Source organism: Xyrauchen texanus, chromosome 22 (genome assembly GCF_025860055.1).
Source record: "Xyrauchen texanus isolate HMW12.3.18 chromosome 22, RBS_HiC_50CHRs, whole genome shotgun sequence".
Taxonomy (NCBI): Eukaryota; Metazoa; Chordata; class Actinopteri; order Cypriniformes; family Catostomidae; genus Xyrauchen; species Xyrauchen texanus.
In genome coordinates this window covers 15,533,840-15,553,697 of record NC_068297.1, presented here as the reverse complement: position 1 = coordinate 15,553,697, position 19,858 = coordinate 15,533,840, and the positions used below count along the sequence as shown (strand labels likewise).

Genomic DNA, 19,858 nt, shown 5'->3' with positions numbered 1-19,858 from the left:
TGGAACGCATTTCTGAAAGAACACGGGACGAAACCGGCTCAACCCGGTTGTAAAATCTTGTGATGTATTCGGTGTTGCCCAGCCCGCTGCTCTACAGATGTCTGCTAGAGAGGTGACATTTGCCAGTGCCCACGAAAATGCCATACTCCTTGTGGAGTGTGCTCAAACCCGCAAGGGGGCGGGCATGGACTGGGTCTGGTAGGCCAGAGCAATGGCATCCACGATCCAGTGTGCAAGCCTCTGTTTGGAGACAGCGTTCCCTTTCCCCTGTCCGTCGAAGCAGACAATGAGCTGCTCGGTGTGTCTAAAGCTCTGCGTGTGATCCAAGTAGATGCACAAAGCACGCACCGGACACAGCAACGATAAGGCTGGGTCTGCCTCCTCCAGGGGCAACGCTTGCAGGCTCACCACCTGATTCCTAAAAGGGGTCGTGGGAACCTTGGTCACATAGCCCGGTCGGGGTCTCAGGATCATGTGAGAGCCTTCCAATTCGAACTATAGGTACTCTTTTCTGACAGAGAATGCTTACAGGTCCCCGACCCTCTTGATGGAAGTGAGCGCGGTCTGGAAAGCGATCTTCAACGAGACGGTCTTTAACTCGACTGACTCTAGGGGCTCGAACGGGGCTCTCCATGGGCCAAAAAGGACGACGTAGAGGTACCACGAGGGAAAGAGGCGCGGCCTAGGAGGTTCCTGCTCCAGCCTCTCAGGAACCTGAAGATTAGGTCGTGCTTACCAAGAGACTTACCTTCTCCAGCGCCATGGTGTGCTGCTATAGCAGCCACATAGACCTTGAGAGTGGAGGGGGACAGCCACCCGTCCAACTTCTCTTGCAGGAAGGAATGCACTGAACCGACTGTGCACCTCTGGGGGTCTTTGCTACAGGAAGTACACCACTTAGCGAAGATACGCCACTTCAGGGAATACAGCTGTCTTGTAGAAGGAGCTCTGGGCTGAGTGATCGTCCTGAGTGATCGTGTTAACCATTGCGGGCGGCAGACCAGTTAGGTCTTCCATGTCCGGTCCAGGGACCAGACATGGAGATTCCAGAGGTGCCAGAGGGTTCCCCGTCCCTGAGAAAGAAGGTCCTTCCTCAGGGCAATTTGCCAGGGATGGGCTCTCATGAGGAGCGTGAGGTCCGAGAACCAGGTCTGGGTGGGCCAATATGGAGCCATGAGAATGACCTGCTCCATTTCTCCCTGACCTTGCACAGAACCTGTGTAAGTAGGCTTCCTGGGGGAATGCGTATTTGCACAGCCCCCGAGAACAGCTGTGTGCCAGCGCATCTGTACTGAGGGGAACTTCCGTCAGGGCATATGAGAGCAGGCAGTGAGAGGATTTTTGGGAGGCGAACAGGTCTACCTGTGCCTTGTTGAATCGACTCCAAATCAGCTGGACCACCTGGGGTGGAGTCTTCACTCTCCCCTGAGCGTCACCTGCCACAACAGAGCATCTGCTGTGGCGTTGAGGTTGCCAGGGATATGAGTGGACCTGAGTCGCTGCTGACTCCAGTGGATGAGGTGACGGGTGAGTTGCGACATGAGTATAAACAGCCTTGGCGGTTTATATAAGCCACTGTTGTCGTGTTGTCCGTCCAGGCCAACACGTGCTTGCCCTGGATCAATGGCAATAGCCTCCGCAGGATGAGCAGTACTGCCAGCAACTCGAGGCAGTTTATATGCCAATGCAGGCGAGGTCCTGTCCAGGAGCCAGCAGCTGCATGCCCGTTGCACACGGCACCCCAGCCGGTGTTGGAGGTGTCCGTTGTAACCACGACGTGCCTGGAAACTTGCGGTATAGGGACTCCTGCCTGCAGGAATGCAAGATCCGTCCAAGGACTGAAAAGGTGGCAGGTGGGTGTGAGAGCCACACGATGTGTGCCACGGTGCCATGCGTACCTCGGGACTCGTGTCTGGAGCCAGTGCTGTAGCGGTCTCATATGCATCAACCCAAGCGGCGTGACGCAGGAGTCTCTGAAAGTACTTCAGTGGGACTGACATTTCCCGCCTGGATAAGTCCAGGCAGTTCAGCACCGACTGCGCGTGCTCACATGTGCTCTTTTCCCAGTTAACCCAAAGCCCTAAATGGCTGAGGTGCATGAGCACCAGGTCCCTGTGTGCACACAGTAACTGTCGAGAATGCGCTATAATCAGCCATTCGTCAAGATAATTGAGTGTGCGAATGCCCACTTCCCTTAACAGGGAAAGGGCTGCCTCTGCAACCATGGTGAAGATGCGAGGGGACAGGGACAAGCCGAAGGGTAGGACCTTGTACTGATACACTCGACATTCCAACACGAACCCTACGAAGGGTCTGTGTCAAGGTAAAATCGAGAGGTGAAAGTAAGCATCCTTCAGGTCTACGGCCACGAACCAATCTTGGTGCCAGATGCACCTCAAAATGTGCTTTTGCGTCAGCATCTTGAACGGGCGTCTGTGCAAGGCCCGGTTCAGAACTTGCAGGTCCAAGATTGGCTGTAAAGGGCTGCAAAACCCCTGTCACACTGTAAAACCCCAGGATCTATCATGCCCTTCTGTAGGAGAACCGCGATCTCTGCCCGCAAGACGACTGCGCTCTCGTCCTTCAATGACATGAAGAGAATGCCTCGGAACCATGATGGGTGCCTGCGTATTTGATTCAAATACGCAAATTGAATCGTATAGCCAAGTCGGATAGTTCTGGCCAGCCAGAGTGACACGTTGGAAAGCAATAGCCATGCGTCCAAACTCCAGGTATAGGTGCAGTAATGGAAGGATCGCGTCCGACATTCCTGGGGGTGGGGCCTCGCGGTGGGGGGAAGCAAGGAGTGCCACGTTGGGGAGCGGTGCTTCGACCCAATGCGGCCTTGCTGAGGGGACCCTCGAAGGACTTACCTTGCTCCGTACACCCGGCAGAAGGCAGGCTGGCGACTGAGGAGGAGGGCCTCTCGGGCCGTCCTCGAGACCCGTCACCACCAGCCGGCCAGGGGTGTGAAGGGGAAGGAAAAGTTTCTGATAAGAAAAGTGGACATATTCATCCAAAAGCTGTGGATTTTGTTCATGGCAAGGGGGTGTATGTGTTTTTGCTCAGGTCCCTCTGTTTCCAGTTCCTGTTGCCTGTAATTCAGATCTGTCTGATGTGTCTGTGTATTGGTGGGGATCCCAAAGGTATCAATGTGGCTGTGGTCAATAATGAAAGCAGCCCCAGTGCCTACAGCAAATCACTGCTGTCCTTCCTTGACAACACAAGTGTCAACCAGGTACACACACACACACACACACACACACACACACACACACACACACACACACACACACACATTTGTGTTCAAACACTATAAGACTAATATCTCATAGGAGACAATGGAATTTACAGATTGCATGTTATGATTGTAGATCTAGATTAGCTTTGACATGGTGAATCTGGAGACAATATAATTTTCAGCAAGATAGCTAGCAAGTTAGCAAGTTAGGATAAATAATAAAAAGGGGCCAAGGCAATGTCTTGAAATAGAAATGATACAGACTCTGACTGTCTCACTTCTTCTTTTCTCAATTTCAGTCAAATTTACAAGGAACTCAAACAACTTTATAATTAGTCATGAGAAAAGCTGTACATTTATTTTCAGACTTTGAAGAGGAGGGTGTTAAGTAGAAAATATGCAGTTTTCACTATGGTTATGAGTGAATTAGTGTTACGGTGATCTCTAATGATCATATTGTATAATATAATTGATGTTAGAGAGTTGTAAGTGCTTATTTTGCTCAACAGATCAGAAGCTATTCATCTGTATTCCTAGGAACTCTAATGCGACATGCTAATTTACAATCAGTCAAAATCAGTGCACTGTGGAATGTCATAACATGCTGTTGGACCTTCAGGATCTATGTATATCTACCTAATCTGTCCCTTAAATATTATGTTTTTTTGGTGTAACCTAATGTATTCAGGTTAATTCTGTTATTTTAAATAATATTTTTACATGTTACCACATTTAGCAAATTTTTAGGTTACCTGACAAATCATTTTCACAATCTTTTTTGTCTCATTTGTGCAGGTGAACTTGTCTCATTCAGTGGCTTTTGCTGGAATCCATAATGGGGAATATTGGGGCGTCATAGAGTTTGGGGAGAATTTCACCAGCTATCTAACCAAAAGGTGAGATCCAGTGTTTCAGAGCCCTGTTGACTCGGAGTGCCTGTTTGAAATGTTAAATCAGGCTGTAACGTGTTTTGCTTTATTGTTGTGACCAAATAATGTTGTTGACAAGTTTCTCAATCACATTGATGGTGATCATAAAAATTACCTTGAGATAGATTCTTATTCTCCAAGTCAATGGCAGCCATGGTTTTCAGCAGGAGTTAATAGACAAGCAGACCGTTTTTTGTGCTAGCTCTTGATTCATCATTTTTGCATAGCCAAGGGAGTCACAGACGTTCTGAAATGCAAATTGCACCCAACCCTGGATTACCTCCAGGGTTCACTTAACCCAGATGATCACACACACCAACCTAACTCACCCACTCACACTCAGCTCTTATACAGTTCCTAACTCACAACACAAGAATTACCATGGTAGTATGAAGTACCATGAAGTATCATTGTATTCAAATCTGATACCATCACTGTACCATAGTACCATTTGCCTACTACGTCAACCACACACACAATTACACAAACACACACTGCACTTCGGGAGCACTGAGCAATATAAATTGAGACTGTGCTCTCCCAAATCTGACATGAAACATCTGAACTGAGCTATTACCTCATCAGCTACATCGGAGGTGTTACCCTTCTGTCTGAAAAGGCAAGCATTCATGTAAACAAGGTTATGTGTCAGGTGACAATGACTGTAGTAGCAAAGAGAGTGAAGGGAGAGACTGCTGACATGAATCCATATTTTTAAGGGGAGAAAACAGATCTGTCTTGTCTTTCAGTGTCAGTCTGTCCATTTATGTGTCTATGTCCCGATTTGAGCCCAAATTCTACTTTTTTCATGCTTGAAGCTGATGTAATGTAAAAATTATAGATGCTGCCTTTAATGCTAATGTACAGAACAGTGTTTAATATTTTCCATAATTATTATTATGTGTGTGTGTGTGTGTGTGTGTGTGTGTGCAGAATGTTACAGCCCAGAGTCACCAGAGAAGTGGTTGAGGGAGGATCTGTGCATGTTTGGCTGGACCTGACTAGTGAGTTTTCAGGGATTTTTATTGCCAAGGTCATTCTGCTTTTGCACTCGCATGACCTTGTATTGCAGCCACAAGAGGGCGTCATTTAGGCCTAGACCAAGGGGCCTAGACAGCACAGCATCTTTTTTATTTTTTAGCAGTTCAAGAAGTAAAACTGCTGCACTCCCATTGCTTTTCATAGGGGTTATTATCTTTCTTAATAGTCTTCAATTTTGTAAACAGCTATATAACTTAAGACTGCATTGTTAATTGTTATCAAGTGTTGGCATACATTGTTAATCTCTATTGAACTAACTTTCATTATGTTTTGCATGCATGCTCTTTAAAAATATGTTCCACTTAAAGGGTTAGTTCACCCAAAAATTTATATTATCCCAAAATGTACTCATCATCAAGCCATCCTAGATGTATATGACTTTCTTCTTTCAGCCAAATACAATCAGAGTTATATTAAAAAAAAAATATCCTGGCTCTTCCAAGCTTTATAATAAGAGTGAATGGTACCTTAGATTTTGAAGCACAAAAAAACATATCCATCCATCAAAAAAGTAATCCATAAGGCTCCAGGGTGTTAATAAAGGCCTTCTGAATTGAAGCGATGTGTTTTTGTAAGAAAAATATACATATATATACTGTATATAACTTTATATACTTCTGGTAACGGCCGTCCACGCGTTCACAAGAGAGTTGAGTTCCGGCATATGATGTAGGCGTACCGTAAGATGCATTTGAAATGTTTCTCATCTGAACAGGTTTAGTTTACATTTGAGGTCAAACAGCCGGAGCAGATAAGGAAGAAAGAGTATATACATTATTACGTTATCACATTGGACATTTTCCACCCCCGTTTCAGGTACTTCCATCAGGCAGATGATATAAGGTACCTCTAGTGAAAAAGGCTAAATATAAGAAGACTTTTATCCCTACTGCAATTGAAATTTTAAATAGGATCTTAAGATAAATGTAAATATATATTATTTTTGTTTGTCTTGTTGTATTGTTGAGCCTCTGTCTAAAGACAATTTTCTACCCCCCATTGGGATGGACAATAAAGTTTTTTTAATTTGAATTTAATTGAGTAATAAATGTCTGAAGAACTGAATTTACTGCATGTTTTAGGTGGTGGTAATACACCATAAATGCTCTGTGACAAACTTTTTACTTCAGTCTCACATAGCATTTGGATGTAACGTACTGTCTTTCCAATGGTTTAGATCGTCAGATTGCCATAATGCTACAGAAAAAACTCCATGAAGCCTTTGAGGTGAAAACCTTAAAAAATAAAACGTAACTTTTGACTTTGTTGTAGTGCTTATTTCCATCATTCAGACACCCTTTGTCCTTATTTATTCTGTTCTCTCAACAGGCTTTTATCGAGACTAAGCTGGGGAGTTTGGCATACATGGTTGACGTCCCTATAAAAGTGAGTGATTATGTTCTTAACCACTTTGTTAGGAGAATTTCAAAGCTTGTGATGAGTCACAAACCTTTGCTTTAACTCAACACTCTCTGCAATTTTCTCTTTGTTGTCTTATTATCTACAGTATGTTATCTTTCTATACATTCTGTCTTTATTTAATCTCTCTTTATCACCTCTCTTTTGTCTTTTTTTTTCCTGTGTATGCTCTTTTTTTGCTGTCTGTCTCTTTGCAACACTCTTTATGATCTCTTTCTTAAAAATGCCTTACTTTTCTTGTTTTTATGTGCTTGCATAGTTTGAAGAACCTATATATGGCAGCCTGAACACAGATTTTACAACATTTGTGACACCAGGAGCTGTTCTGAGGTAAAAATGTATACACACTCATAAAGATATTCACACAATACCATACATACACTCACTTACTCACTCAGCCATTCATAAATTAAAATGCAATGTCTTGTGATTCTGTTGCAATATGATGGACTTCTTTGTTCTTTCTAATATCATATGTGTCTTCTTTTCTCTCTTTTCTTTTTTCTCTTTTTCATCAAGCATCACCTTTTACCTGGCAGTGGGTTTGACCGCTCTGTCCTTTGTGTTAGAAAGAAAGGAGGGGCTGCTGGACAGGTGTTGGGTGGCAGGTAAGACAGCTCACATCCACCAGATGGCCATCATTTAACATATTGATATTCATCTAAAGTTCATCAATGAGCAGTTTTTGATATTTGCCTGTAGGGGGAGCCTTTCAGCCAGAAACAGCTAAACCCATGAGTGTGTGTGTGTGTGTTTCTCTGAAGGTGTAAGTTCTCTGGAGACCATGCTGGCCCACCTCTTCTCACAGCTCTTTGTCATCAGTGTTCAGATCATCCTTCTGCTGATCTTCATCCTGCTGGTCTTCAAAGTGAGTGAGTGAGTGAGTGAGTGAGTGTGTGTGTGTGTGTGTGTGTGTGTGTGTGTGTGTGTGTGTGTGTGTGTGTGTGTGTGAGAGAGAGTGAGTGAGTGAGTGTGTGTGTGTTTTGGGGATATCTGTGGAAATCCCCAATCAGAAAAAAAGCTTTTATTATACATTTTATTATTATTATAAAAATGCAAAGAGTTTTGTTTGGTGTAAGGTTAGTCTGTTTACATATAACCTAATTTGGATACAGTAGTTTAGTATGCATGTCTAAATGTGGGTGCTTGTGTTCATATAACATGATTTTTTTTGTGTGAGTGTGTGTGTGTGGATATAATGTTTGCATCTTTTTATGTATGAAAGGGTATGAATGCTCAAATACACATATCGATATCACTTCCTAGTGCTCTCTTTGTCCTTATTTTGATTGGTTATAAATCAATGAGTCAGAGGAGTACTCTTGTATTTTGATTAGATTCTGGCTTTTTTAGATAAACCTTGATTCATTGCATTGGTAAATGGTAATGTGAGTCAAACTTAATGGATGGAAGTGGGTGCACATAATATAGATTCTCTGTACGCATTTGTATTGAGTCCACAGCAATCTAAAGCCAGATCATCTAGATAAACTGCCTATCAAATCCTATCAACTTGAGTTTTAAAATAATTTACAGTTACTATTTAACCAGACCTCTTTTATAAATAAAATAATTCAGAACGTGTTTTTAGAGCCATCAGCCAGGTGTTTGTATGTCATATATACAGAGCGAACTTCCATTACAATTGTAGATTAAGTGTAGACATTACATATTCAGGCAGGCAATGGAGAAGTCTAGCTGCTCATGTTGGTGTTCTCAAAAATGTCAGGACTGAGCCATGTTAATAGAAATATTCACAAGCACTTCCTTGCTTTGCTGCATCTAGTGTTTTGTGCTTGACCACACCAACAACAAAATGATTGCTTTGGTAATAGAGCCAAATGTAGATTAAAGATAGCAGTGAGGATGATGCTGTTACTGGCATGTGTTGTGTAACCAGCCATAAAGAACTGTGAGTGTTGACACTATTCAGACAAGATACTCATCGCATTTGTATAAGAATTATAGCATTGTGCTATGCCTGTAAATTTAGATCACTATCTTCAGGCCAATTTGAAGCACTCTTTTCAAAGAAAAAAAAATAGGTCTTTTAACATCATATTGTTACACACATTTATTGCTTTAGCAGTATAATGTCAGGAATAATTGATGATGCACTGTTGATTTCATGAAAATTAATGCACAACCTGAGGTGGAAAATAAGACAAACCTTAGAACATCTATCATAATCAAGCATTCAACAGTGGGTTGGTATAAAATGGTATAATTGACTGCCCAGATCAGAGCTCATTAGATAAATTTAATTATCTTTCTCTCATTGCCTTTAACATCATCATCTTTGTAATTTCTCTCTCTTTCCCTCTTGCAGATTCCTAACGAAGGATCTTTGGCACTGGTCATTTCATTGATTGTGCTGCAAGGTGTGACCGGAATCTCTTTCGGACTGGTCATTTCCTCTGCCATTGACGATGAGCAGTCAGCCAACCAGGCAGCTCTTGGAATCTTCTACCCCAACCTTGTCATTAGCGGTATGCCTCCCTATCTCACAAACCTTTAAAGATTAGATTAAATTACGTGAGGTGACACTGCGTCTTATATTACTAGGTAATATCTAGATTTCAGTTCCCTTTATAATCATTACACACCAGGATTGATCCAGACTTCTCTGTCAAGACTGTTTCTAATTTTCACCCCACTCTACAATGGTCTAATCCAGAAAATATAATGAGGGCTGCATGAGGGCTATATGATCTGGGTGTGTTCAATGGATTAAAGGATGTGATTCCATAGTGAGTAAAATGATAGGCTGATAGTAAAGAGTAAATGGTGATTGATAGATGAGATAAAAATGGAGAGGAAATGTATCGCAAGGGTGATTAATGTGAAAAAAAGAAAAAAAGAAAATTAAATTAGGAAATTCTCTTTAGTGGGGTCTTTTTGACCTTAGTGGTCATAACCATGGCCGTTACTGGGCATAGGCAAAAACAAGGCAGCACCAGTTGGGGGCCACCAATGAGGAGGCAGCTGAAATTTGAAATGGAATAACAGAAGGACAATTTTACTTTATTCAGTCTCTACAGTCACACAACAAGGACATTTCAGTAGTCCAGCATAGCAAGAAAATGGTTAAGAACAGATAATTTCTTAGGTGTTCTGTAATGGCTTCCATCTTTATGGTTCATAATGTCCGGCTTAATTTTGAGGACTTTAAGGTAGTTACTAAATAAATACTAACTAAATTAGAGCATTCTGGCAAATAAAGCATTAAAAACTGTTATTCTACAAAGTTTATTTATAGCCTTTTCAAAATCCCTACACAAAGACCAAAATGTCTGACATTAACTCCTCCTATAACTTGGTACTCATCTTCAGACCGTTCTGGACTTTCTGACTCACACCTTGTCCAGACTGAACGCAAGCATCATGTCAGAATAGTGCTGGGCGATAAAACAATATCGATATATATCACAATAAAGAAAATCCACGATAAGCTTTTGAGGAATTTTCGATATTTACTGCGTGTCGCTAAAACACAAGCAGTTCTGCTTTCTCAGGCTGCGTTTCCAATGGGGCGAGCAAAATCCACTCAAAAGCGCTCACAGCGCTAGGAGAGAGCTTGCTCCACACCGCTGCCAATCCTACGATCCACCTTGCGAGCATGACGCTCGGCTTTCATAGGAATGAATTGAAAACGCTCTCAGCTTCGCTCACAACGCGCCAGTGGTAACGTAGAGTCAGACTGGATGAACTTGCTAATGCTAGCTGCCTTGCTAACAATTAGGTTACGTCGGACACCGGATTGATTCCATCCGCACCGCAAGACTACGATTGCACCCTCTCATCGTCTGTTGTGAAGAGCGCGACAGAACAAAAGTGATGTGGACAACAGCTCTGATCTTTCTGCGCTGTAATCTTGAATAATGTTTTCTTGCAACAAGATGAGCAGCTCTCATCTTTAAAAGTTTATATGCGATGTGCTGTCCTATCTGTATTAAATTAGTCCATTATTAAAGTATTTTCAGAGCGGTTTTCTGCTTCACAACTTCATCCCGTGCTCAGAGGACCCGATGTTCTCCGAGTTTGGTTCCGTTTGCTTACGTGTGCTGAACGCTTTATATTTTAAGCCAGTTGTGCTCATTACGTCAATCGCAAGACTGCCATTGGTTGATCTTGATTACAGGCCAATAGGGAAAGAGAACAGAGATTGAAATGACAAAATAACAAAAGTCTTTAAGATGTGTTACCTCTGCTTACTTCATAAAATAAGGTGGATAGACTTGCACTGATGGAATGTTTTGTTGGGCCAACAGAATTCTTTTTAATTCAAACTTCAACTGCCAAAATTTCAAATGTAAACAAACCCACAAAAGGCCTTTGATCTGCTTTAAAGCTTAAGTATGTCATTTTTAAAAAAAGACAATTTAAAAATATGAATAATGATGCATTTACTCAAGATTTGTTATGTATTAACTGGGACAGGATGGATTTAATTCCTTATGTTGATGATGCCTGGAATTTCTTTCATACTGAGGTATTAAAAGTTATAGATAAACATGCTCCATGGGCATCAGTCAAAGTGAAGGGTAGACATCTACCATGGATTGCTGGTGACTTAATATATCTCTTTAAGCAAAGGGACAAGGCCTGGGAAAGATATCATTTAACAAAAGATCTGTCAGATTGGATTGAATATAAGCAATTAAGAAATGTATGTACTGTTAAAACAAGAAATGCCAAATCTGACTATTATAAAAATTCATTATCAAATGATTTTACAAATCCAAAACATTTTTGGAAAAAACTTAATTGCCTGTTGAATAAATCTAATAAGAATTCCCTTGCAAAATTAAGAATAAATAATAATATTATAAGTGATCCAATTTCTGTAGCTGACGCCTTTAATCAGCACTTTTCTTCTGTTTGTAATTTACGTCCACCTGATTTCTGTTACTCCAACCCTGTAAATAGTAATGTAGTAAACAGTTCTTTTTCATTTACTACAATTCTTCCCACTGAGGTACAGCAGGCAATCTCCGAAATTAAATCTGGAAGTGGTGTTGGTATAGATGGTCTGGAGATAAAGTTTATTAAAATTGCCTCTCATGTTCTAGCATATCCATTATGTGATCTATTTAATTTATCTATATCTACTTGCAAAGTTCCAGTCATGTGGAAGTGTGCTAGAGTAACACCTTTATACAAAAGTGGTGATCCTCTCGATCCTAACAATTACAGACCAATCTCAATTATTAGTAATGTAGTAAAAGTATTTGAAAAAATTATATTCAAGAGACTGTTTAAATACATTAATGAGTTTTCTATTTTTTCTTCAAACCAATCAGGTTTTAGGCCCAATTACTCCACCACTACTGCTCTTACAAAATTTGTTAACGATGTTACATCTTCTTTGGACAATAATATGTCTACTGGAGCAATATTTATAGATCTTTCCAAAGCGTTTGATCTGGTTGATCATTATATTCTCCTTGATAAATTATACAACATTGGTCTCTCTGAACAATCCATTTTATGGTTTAATTCATATCTTCACTTCAGACGTCAGTGTGTACATTTTAATGGTGCTCTCTCTCAGTTCATGATAATGGAAAAGGGTGTTCCTCAAGGTTCTTGTTTAGGCCCTCTTTTATTTTCCATTTTCATTAATGACCTCCCACAAATGTGCTCTGATAGTCAAATTCTCATGTATGCTGATGATACAGTCATTTATTCTTCAAAACGTGATATTAATTTAATTAAATCATCACTGCAACTTGATTTTAATACTATTCAAAAGTGGTTCTCGAATAATGGACTTATTTTGAATAAAAGTAAGTCTTATAGTATGTTATTTTCCACTAGATCTGCCCGACATAACCATGGTAATAGTTTAACATTTAAATTCTCAGATGGTACATTTGTGGAGAATGTTGAGGAATTTAAATACTTGGGCCTCTGGCTCGACTCCAGCCTCTCCTTTAGGCCTCATATTGACTATATAGTGAAAAGAGTAAATTATAATTTGAGACTATTATACCGTTCAATTAATTGCTTTACACAATTGATTAGACTAAGAATTGTAACTCAGCTTCTATTTCCTATTATTGATTATGCTGACTTTGTCTATATGAGTACAACAGAATCACACCTTAAATCCTTAAATATAGTCTATAACAGTCTTTGTCGATTTGTGCTGAGATGTCCGTTTCTAACCCATCATTGTCATATGTACCAACAATTGAATCTTTTATCACCAAAGGCTAGACGTCAGCTACACTGGTTTCAGTTTGTTTATAAATGTATATTTTTTAATTATCCTTTTTATTTGAAGCAACATTTAGTCCTATATAGGTCAACTTATGGCCTGAGACACCTTGATCATCCCTTTTTTTCTGTCCCAAAGATATCTAAAGAAATTGGAAGACGTGCTTTCAAATTCAAAGCCCCCTCTGATTGGAACAGCTTACCATGTTCCTTAAGGTCCATCTCTTCCTTTACACTCTTTAAGTTAGCCCTTTTAGCTTATTTGCAATCTTGTGACCAATGTATATGTTTTCCTGGTATATGAGCTGTTATTTATATAATATCATTATAGACATGCATGCATGTTTGTGTGCATATGTGTATATAGGTATGTATTTTTGTATTGGTATGTATATGTAGGTTATATTTGTTTGTTTTTGTGGGTTCGTCAAATATGGTTCTCTCCTGTAATATCTTAATGTCATACTATATTGTTTATGTGAAAATGCTTTGGACAGAGGTGGGACAGGTTGGGGTGGTTGGTTGTGAGGAAGAGCTTTAGTATGTGCGAATGTGTAAGTGTTTGGTGTTATCTTGAGGACCCCCTCGAAAATGAGATGTTCCATCTCAAGGGGTTATCCTCTAATAAAATGAAATGAAATGAAATGAAATGAAATTTTCACCACTAGCACCACCAAACGGTATTGCAAAATTAAAATTGTTTTTAAAACAGCTTTCTGAATACGCCCCCATCTATGTTGGTTAAACAAAGAGATAGTCCCGCTCTCAACTCACGCCATTGGTTGAGTAACATTGTTGGATTGGGTCTAAGCGGGTCTCTTGAAACAAACAGAGCAATTTTCCTAGATTCATAGAAACAAAGAGCTCACAGTTTTTGAGAAAATAAACCTATGAATGGCTTACTAATAGTCTCTGCATATTAAACTTGGATAGGAGAAATATTTTAAAAAAGAATAAGTTTCATCAGCTTTAAGTTGATCTATCTCTCTCTCTCTCTTTCTGTCTATCTTATGTTTTATTTGACGCTCATGTGAAAGTCTGACTATCTAGCTAGCTAGCTTGTTGTTTGTAATGTGTGTAAAACCATAAAACTTTAAAGTAGCGTAATCTTTCAGACAAGGCTTCGCCAAGCTAACATAAAAGTTTGTCTGGACAAACTTAACCTATCTAGTTTAAATTCAAAATCGAATTACAATTCTGCATCCTGTTTGCTACCTCAATTCAATTGCAATATAACAATTTTTATGAAATTTTAAAAGCACACAACCCTGGTAACTATAAACACATAGACACACATAGCATTTTTTTAAGATGTTACAGAGGAAAGTGTTATTTAAATGAAATGTATGATCTCTCTCTTTTTCTATCTCTCTTGTAGGTGTTATCTGGCCGGTTGAGTGTATCCCGTATCCTCTGCGTTATTTTAGTCTAGTCCTACCCCAGACCTATGCATCTGAGGCCCTGCGCTGCATCATGTACAGAGGTAGAGTTTGTGCACTCACTCACGCACACAGTAGGAACCTGTAGCAGGATAGACAGTGCAAAGATAAACTTGAACTTCATACGCACACTCAAATAATATAACAGTTTATGTAAATATAAACACCCACATATCTTCATATTTGGCACAACCTTTTTGCTGGATGTGTGTGACTGTTATTATAGAGTTGCATGTCTGGGACTGGTTGAGTCTACTCATATTTATGGAATTCATGGAAACAGAGTCTCTTAGCATGCCTTTGGCATCACACACATTAAAGTGTCTCTCCTAACCGCACACGTCTTGTTGGCTGTCACGATACTTCAATTTCAGTAGTCAATACCTGTACCTTTTCAAGTAATTATTCAAGTAAACAATCAGCGATAAAGAACTAAGAAACAAATTATAAAGTACGTAAGCAATGCAAAAAATAAAATCACTTGGCAGTGGCAGGTCTTTAAGGGGCCGTACTGTGTGAACTTGATGGATGGATGCTGTTTTCAGCATCTCGCAGAATAGCCACATTTTTTAGATGGAGTGTGTCAAGTTAAAAAGAACACATCTTGAGACTCCTGCGTCCTGTTCTACTCATTGCACTGCATTTGGCTGATTGGTAAATTCGACTGGATTTACACAGCAAGGTTTAATGCATTCTGTATTTGTCCCACCTGTTTAGATTTACCTAACACAAATCCATTAATTATATTACTGTAATTCTCCAGAATACGGGCATTTTGAAGAAGTGCCTTGGACCGTTCACGCACACAGCCGTATTACTGCAAAGCGTGACACATCCCCCTGTATAATGTTTTAATGACAGATTATTACATTTTATACATTAAAAACTGGTTTCGTAAAATGTATTTTATTTTATTTTGACTTACTGAAGTACTAGTGCTTTTGGCATCCCTACCTCAGACATCTGATGTCTCTTTTGTGATCCACCTCTACTTACAAGCACACATAATAATCTCTTCACCGAACATGTTTTCTCTAATATAAACATCTTGAGTTACGATAGACTTCAGGACACCTGACACTCACAGGATCTCATGCTCTGAGCTCTTCTCTCTCAATTATTCACAGAGTAGGGAGGAGTATCTGCCTCCATCACAGTGGCATTGTTCTAGGTGGGGTCATCATTACTTGTAGTGCTTTGTTTGATTTTCCGCTCACCTGAGGACATACTGTACGGAATAGTTTAAAGGCATAGTTCATCCAAATTAAAATTCTGTCATCTATTGCTCACCCTCATGTTGTTCCAAACCTGTATGACCCTAAGTCTTTAGTAAAATGCTTCATTTTTCCACATAATAAAATTTGTTCATTGATCCTGTTTTTAAAAAAACACCATAAAACAGATTAAAAGTAGTCTCTGCTATATTCCAAGTCTTCTGACACAAAAAAAGCTGTGAAAGAGATACAAATTTAAGTCTTTATTCACTGAAAACCTTTTCCTCTGCCATATAGCTCTCAAATCTCATGCTCACTTCCTCAAAATAACTTGCATTCGGTTATGAGACATGTGACAACCAATGTAGTGTTGACATCCATTACTTGGAATGGTTAGTATAGTTCAATGAATACTTAATATTATTGTCACATTACTTTCAAACCTGGCAAAACACACCATATTTCAATACTCAAACAAAAGATTTGTGAAAGGCCAACAGTCCCTTATTTTTTTTTAACGCTTCATTCGCATCTGGGCAGTGGTGGCTCAGTGGTTGAGGCTCAGGGTTACTGACCAGAAGGTTGGGGGTTCAAGCCCCAGCACCACCAAGATGCCACTGTTGGGCCCTTGAGCAAGGCCCTTAACTCCAGGTTGCTCTGGGGGGATTGTCCCTGTAATAAGTGCACTGTAAGTCGCTTTGGATAAAAGCGTCTGCCAAATGCATAAATGTAAATGTAAATGTAAAATGCATCTTTTTTGGACTATTTTCACTGTTGTTTGCTGTATATAGCATTATTTTATTTCAAAATCTTAAATTACTATTTTAAATATAATAAATGTTGTTATTATTTTCTATTGTCAGTCGAACAACTGTAGAAATTTGATTGCTTGTTTCACATAAATTTGGACATATAGCAATCAATGATTGCCTGGACTGAGTGCTTTTAGGAAATTTTGTTAATCGCTTGCATGTTTTTATTCTGTTAAAAAACATGCTTCGCATGAAAACTGTTTCGCAGACTTGTAACGGCAAGACATTTGCTCTGCAAAAATATCAGCCAGTTATTCATTATAACATCATTGTGTGGAGACTGAAATATTAAAATAGAAGTAGCACAGAGACTGGGTGGGAAAAGGTTCTGTACAGTAACATTACATTATGACTGTTTGTTTTTGTTTTTTTGCAAACAAATTATAAGTGAACCTCAAGGAAAATAATACAATAAAAAAATGCATGACAAGACTCCTTTAAATAATAACTTATAAGTGTTAGAATATATGTTATATATCATCTTTGTAATTTAGTTCATATCAGCTCTAACTATGATTCTCTATCACATTTAGGTTGGGGTTTTTCCCGTATGATGGTTTGGCGTGGTTTTGTGGTCACTCTGGGCTGGAACACATTCTTCCTTATGCTGGCAACTGTTATTCTTAAACTAAGAACATGAGAGGCTTTGCCAAGGAAAGGGGCTTCAGATTGGGGATAGTGGCATCAGGCGATGCCCAGGCTTCTCTTGTTCTCTTGGATAGAGGCCAATGGGGTGTCTGCCCTGCCAAAATGGATGAAAAATGATGGACACATGGATCTGCCAATCTGAGCTCTTTCTTTCTTTAAAATGCCATTTACCCAGGACTGGCCAATTAGGTTGCTTCTGCCGAGGACCATCAACATGAGACTTCTAAACGGCTAAGAGACTTTTCTCGAACTATTCCAGCATTACTTCTGTCAAACAGCTAGAGCATTTTTTACGGTTGGGACTTTCCATACTCGTTTATGGATCTCTTTTTCCGCTGGTTTATATAATGCCGGATGAATTTACTGACTAGGTTTTGTGTTCCTGAGTTCCTTTGTGCATGTTCCAAATGCCTTGTTTGTGCCAGAAAGCCTTGTATAGTATACAACCTAGTTAAACCTACAGTACATTGCTCTGGTGTTTGCTCTACAATTCTACAATGTTGCCCAACCCTATACCTTCTCATCCTGAACAGAAAGGACATTGATGAGCGAGGATTCTTTTCCGGACATTATAGGGAATGGGAGTGTTTTTCCAGATTGCTGCTTAATCATTGTTTTTATGATAAATGTTTTTACACGTTAACAGTTAGGGTGTTAATAATTCACCAAATGCCATAAAGAAAATGAAGGAAGAAAGACAAAGTTTACATTTGAGCACAAACAGGTCAAAGTTAAACCTGCGATCTTGCTGAACAGAAAACCAATTTTGTCTATTATTTTAGATCTGTTTCACTTTATTTGAAGGCAGCACTATCTGCAGCACAATGCAAAGACATATGCTAAGTTGCATGGAATGGTAAGTATAGCTTGAATATTTTAGTGTGCAATACTTTAGTAGAAGAATGTGTAAAATTGGTCAAATTATGTTGGTTTTGGGTATAATTCTTAGGTGTGCGTATTACATTCCTTGTAAACTTCAAACAGTTTGTTTTGTTTACATATTCAACTTAAAGATATTTGATGTAAAGCTTTTTCTTCATTGGCCAGGTCCACATGCTGGTTTGGTGTAATTGTAATTCTCAACACTAAAGCCAGACTGAACAAATCTAGGCCCAACTTAACTGAGACAAGCTACTTAAAAAAGTACACTTTAAAAATTTCAGATTTGCGAATTTGTTTCTAATGTACATTATATCAGATGCCCATAATAACTGTATTATTAAGAATTAATTATAACACACATTTTAAATTACTTAAAGGAATAGTTATTAATGAAATTATTTTATCATTTACTCACCCTCATGCCATCCCAGAGGTGCATGACTTTCTTTCATCTGCAGAACACAAAGATTTTTAGAAAAATATTTCAGCTCTGTAGGTCCATACAATGCAAGTGAATAGTGATCAGAACTCTGAAGGTCCAAATATCACATAAAAACATCATAAAAGTAATCCATACGATTCTTTAATCCATGTCTTCTGAAACAATACAATCGGTTTTGCGTAAGACTAAAAAGACCAAATTATAACAGTACATCTTGCCATTGCTGTCTCTAGGCACGATCATGATTTCAAGCTTGATTACACTTCCTAATGCTTGATACATGTTCAGAGAGCTGGATGGTGCTATATGAAGTGTAATCTAGCTGGAAATCATAATCGCCATTGAGACTGCCGTCAAGATGTACAGTGAAAAGGAGTTTCAAAGGCCTGGTCATCATTCACTTGCATTTAATGGCCCTACAGAAAAACAAAATCTTAGTTTTTGTTTTGCAGAAGAAAGAAAGTCATACTCATCTTAAATGGCATGAGGGTGAGTAAATGATGAGAGAATTGTCATTTTTGGGTGAATTGTTCCTTTAAATTACAATTTAAACAGCAACATGTTAACATTTACAAACAGTGCAAATACTCAAATAAAATGAATAGAGCAGTGTACACCTATGTTGGCGTACTAACATTACTATCCCATCAGTGCACCGGTAGTTGTGCTGAATAATTACTGCCCAGAATAAACACTGGATTTTCATGGTATGATTTCATAAAACTTTAACTGATTTTGGGATTAAAGCTTCTAGATTTTATTTTTCTTGCTCTAGCTGAGGCTTAGAGACAAAAGTTTGGCAAAGGTTTCTTAGTGTGCCATTTCGAGTATGTGTCTCAAAAACCATTATATGCTACCTCTTGAAATGTTGCATAAAATGTCCTTATATGTTGTTGACATGCTCTCAATGGAAGTTGAAATATTACATATTTTTCAACAATAAACCTTTGTAATAAGATCTTTTTATAATAACATTTATTTGTATTTGTATAATAATGTTTTTCAAACCATTATACACCTTTAACTTTCACCACATGCCCCACTGAGAACGAACCACATTATGGTGACCACAAGGAGGTTACCCCATGTGACACTACCCTCCCTAGCAACCAGGCCAATTTGGTTGATTAGGAGACCTGGCTGGAGTCACTCAGCACAGATTCGAACTAGCGAACTCCATGTGTGGTAGCCAGCATCTTTACCACTGACCTACCCAGGCCCCCCATCCACCTCTTTCAGTTCTTGCAGTTTCCCATCTTCCTCCATTATCAACCCATTAGTAAATTTTTAAATTTGCATTTCAAACCTCTACCAGCTTCAAAAGCTCCTCAAGATCTCTCATGATGATATTTCCAGAATATTTCGAGATATATTCATTATAGACTTCTACGTGAATTACTGTACACATTTCCTGTCTATTAAGTATTGGTTATTGAAACCCATTTAACAGATGTGGTCCAAAACAACAGCCTGAATTCTTCCTTTAATTCAGAATGCACCTCCCTGAGATGCAGGTGAAAGAGAAACTAGCTTCATCATGCTAGCATAACAATAAACAGAAAAGCTAAT

The 19,858-nt window shown here is 39.3% G+C and overlaps 1 protein-coding gene across 1 annotated transcript in view; it reads left to right on the top strand.

Annotated features, from left to right (window-relative positions):
- Nucleotides 1–19,162, top strand: part of LOC127662868 (ABC transporter G family member 20-like) — a 32,039-nt gene extending 12,877 nt beyond the window's left edge. Inside the window, exons 10-20 of the mRNA XM_052154252.1 lie at nucleotides 3,070–3,238; nucleotides 4,037–4,137; nucleotides 5,104–5,174; nucleotides 6,389–6,438; nucleotides 6,541–6,597; nucleotides 6,890–6,960; nucleotides 7,150–7,238; nucleotides 7,395–7,498; nucleotides 8,960–9,119; nucleotides 14,231–14,335; nucleotides 16,851–19,162. Coding sequence (XP_052010212.1) covers nucleotides 3,070–3,238; nucleotides 4,037–4,137; nucleotides 5,104–5,174; nucleotides 6,389–6,438; nucleotides 6,541–6,597; nucleotides 6,890–6,960; nucleotides 7,150–7,238; nucleotides 7,395–7,498; nucleotides 8,960–9,119; nucleotides 14,231–14,335; nucleotides 16,851–16,957 — 1,084 coding nt within the window. The 3' untranslated portion in view covers nucleotides 16,958–19,162. The remainder of the gene's footprint in view (nucleotides 1–3,069; nucleotides 3,239–4,036; nucleotides 4,138–5,103; nucleotides 5,175–6,388; nucleotides 6,439–6,540; nucleotides 6,598–6,889; nucleotides 6,961–7,149; nucleotides 7,239–7,394; nucleotides 7,499–8,959; nucleotides 9,120–14,230; nucleotides 14,336–16,850) is intronic.
- Nucleotides 19,163–19,858: the final 696 nt, after the last annotated feature.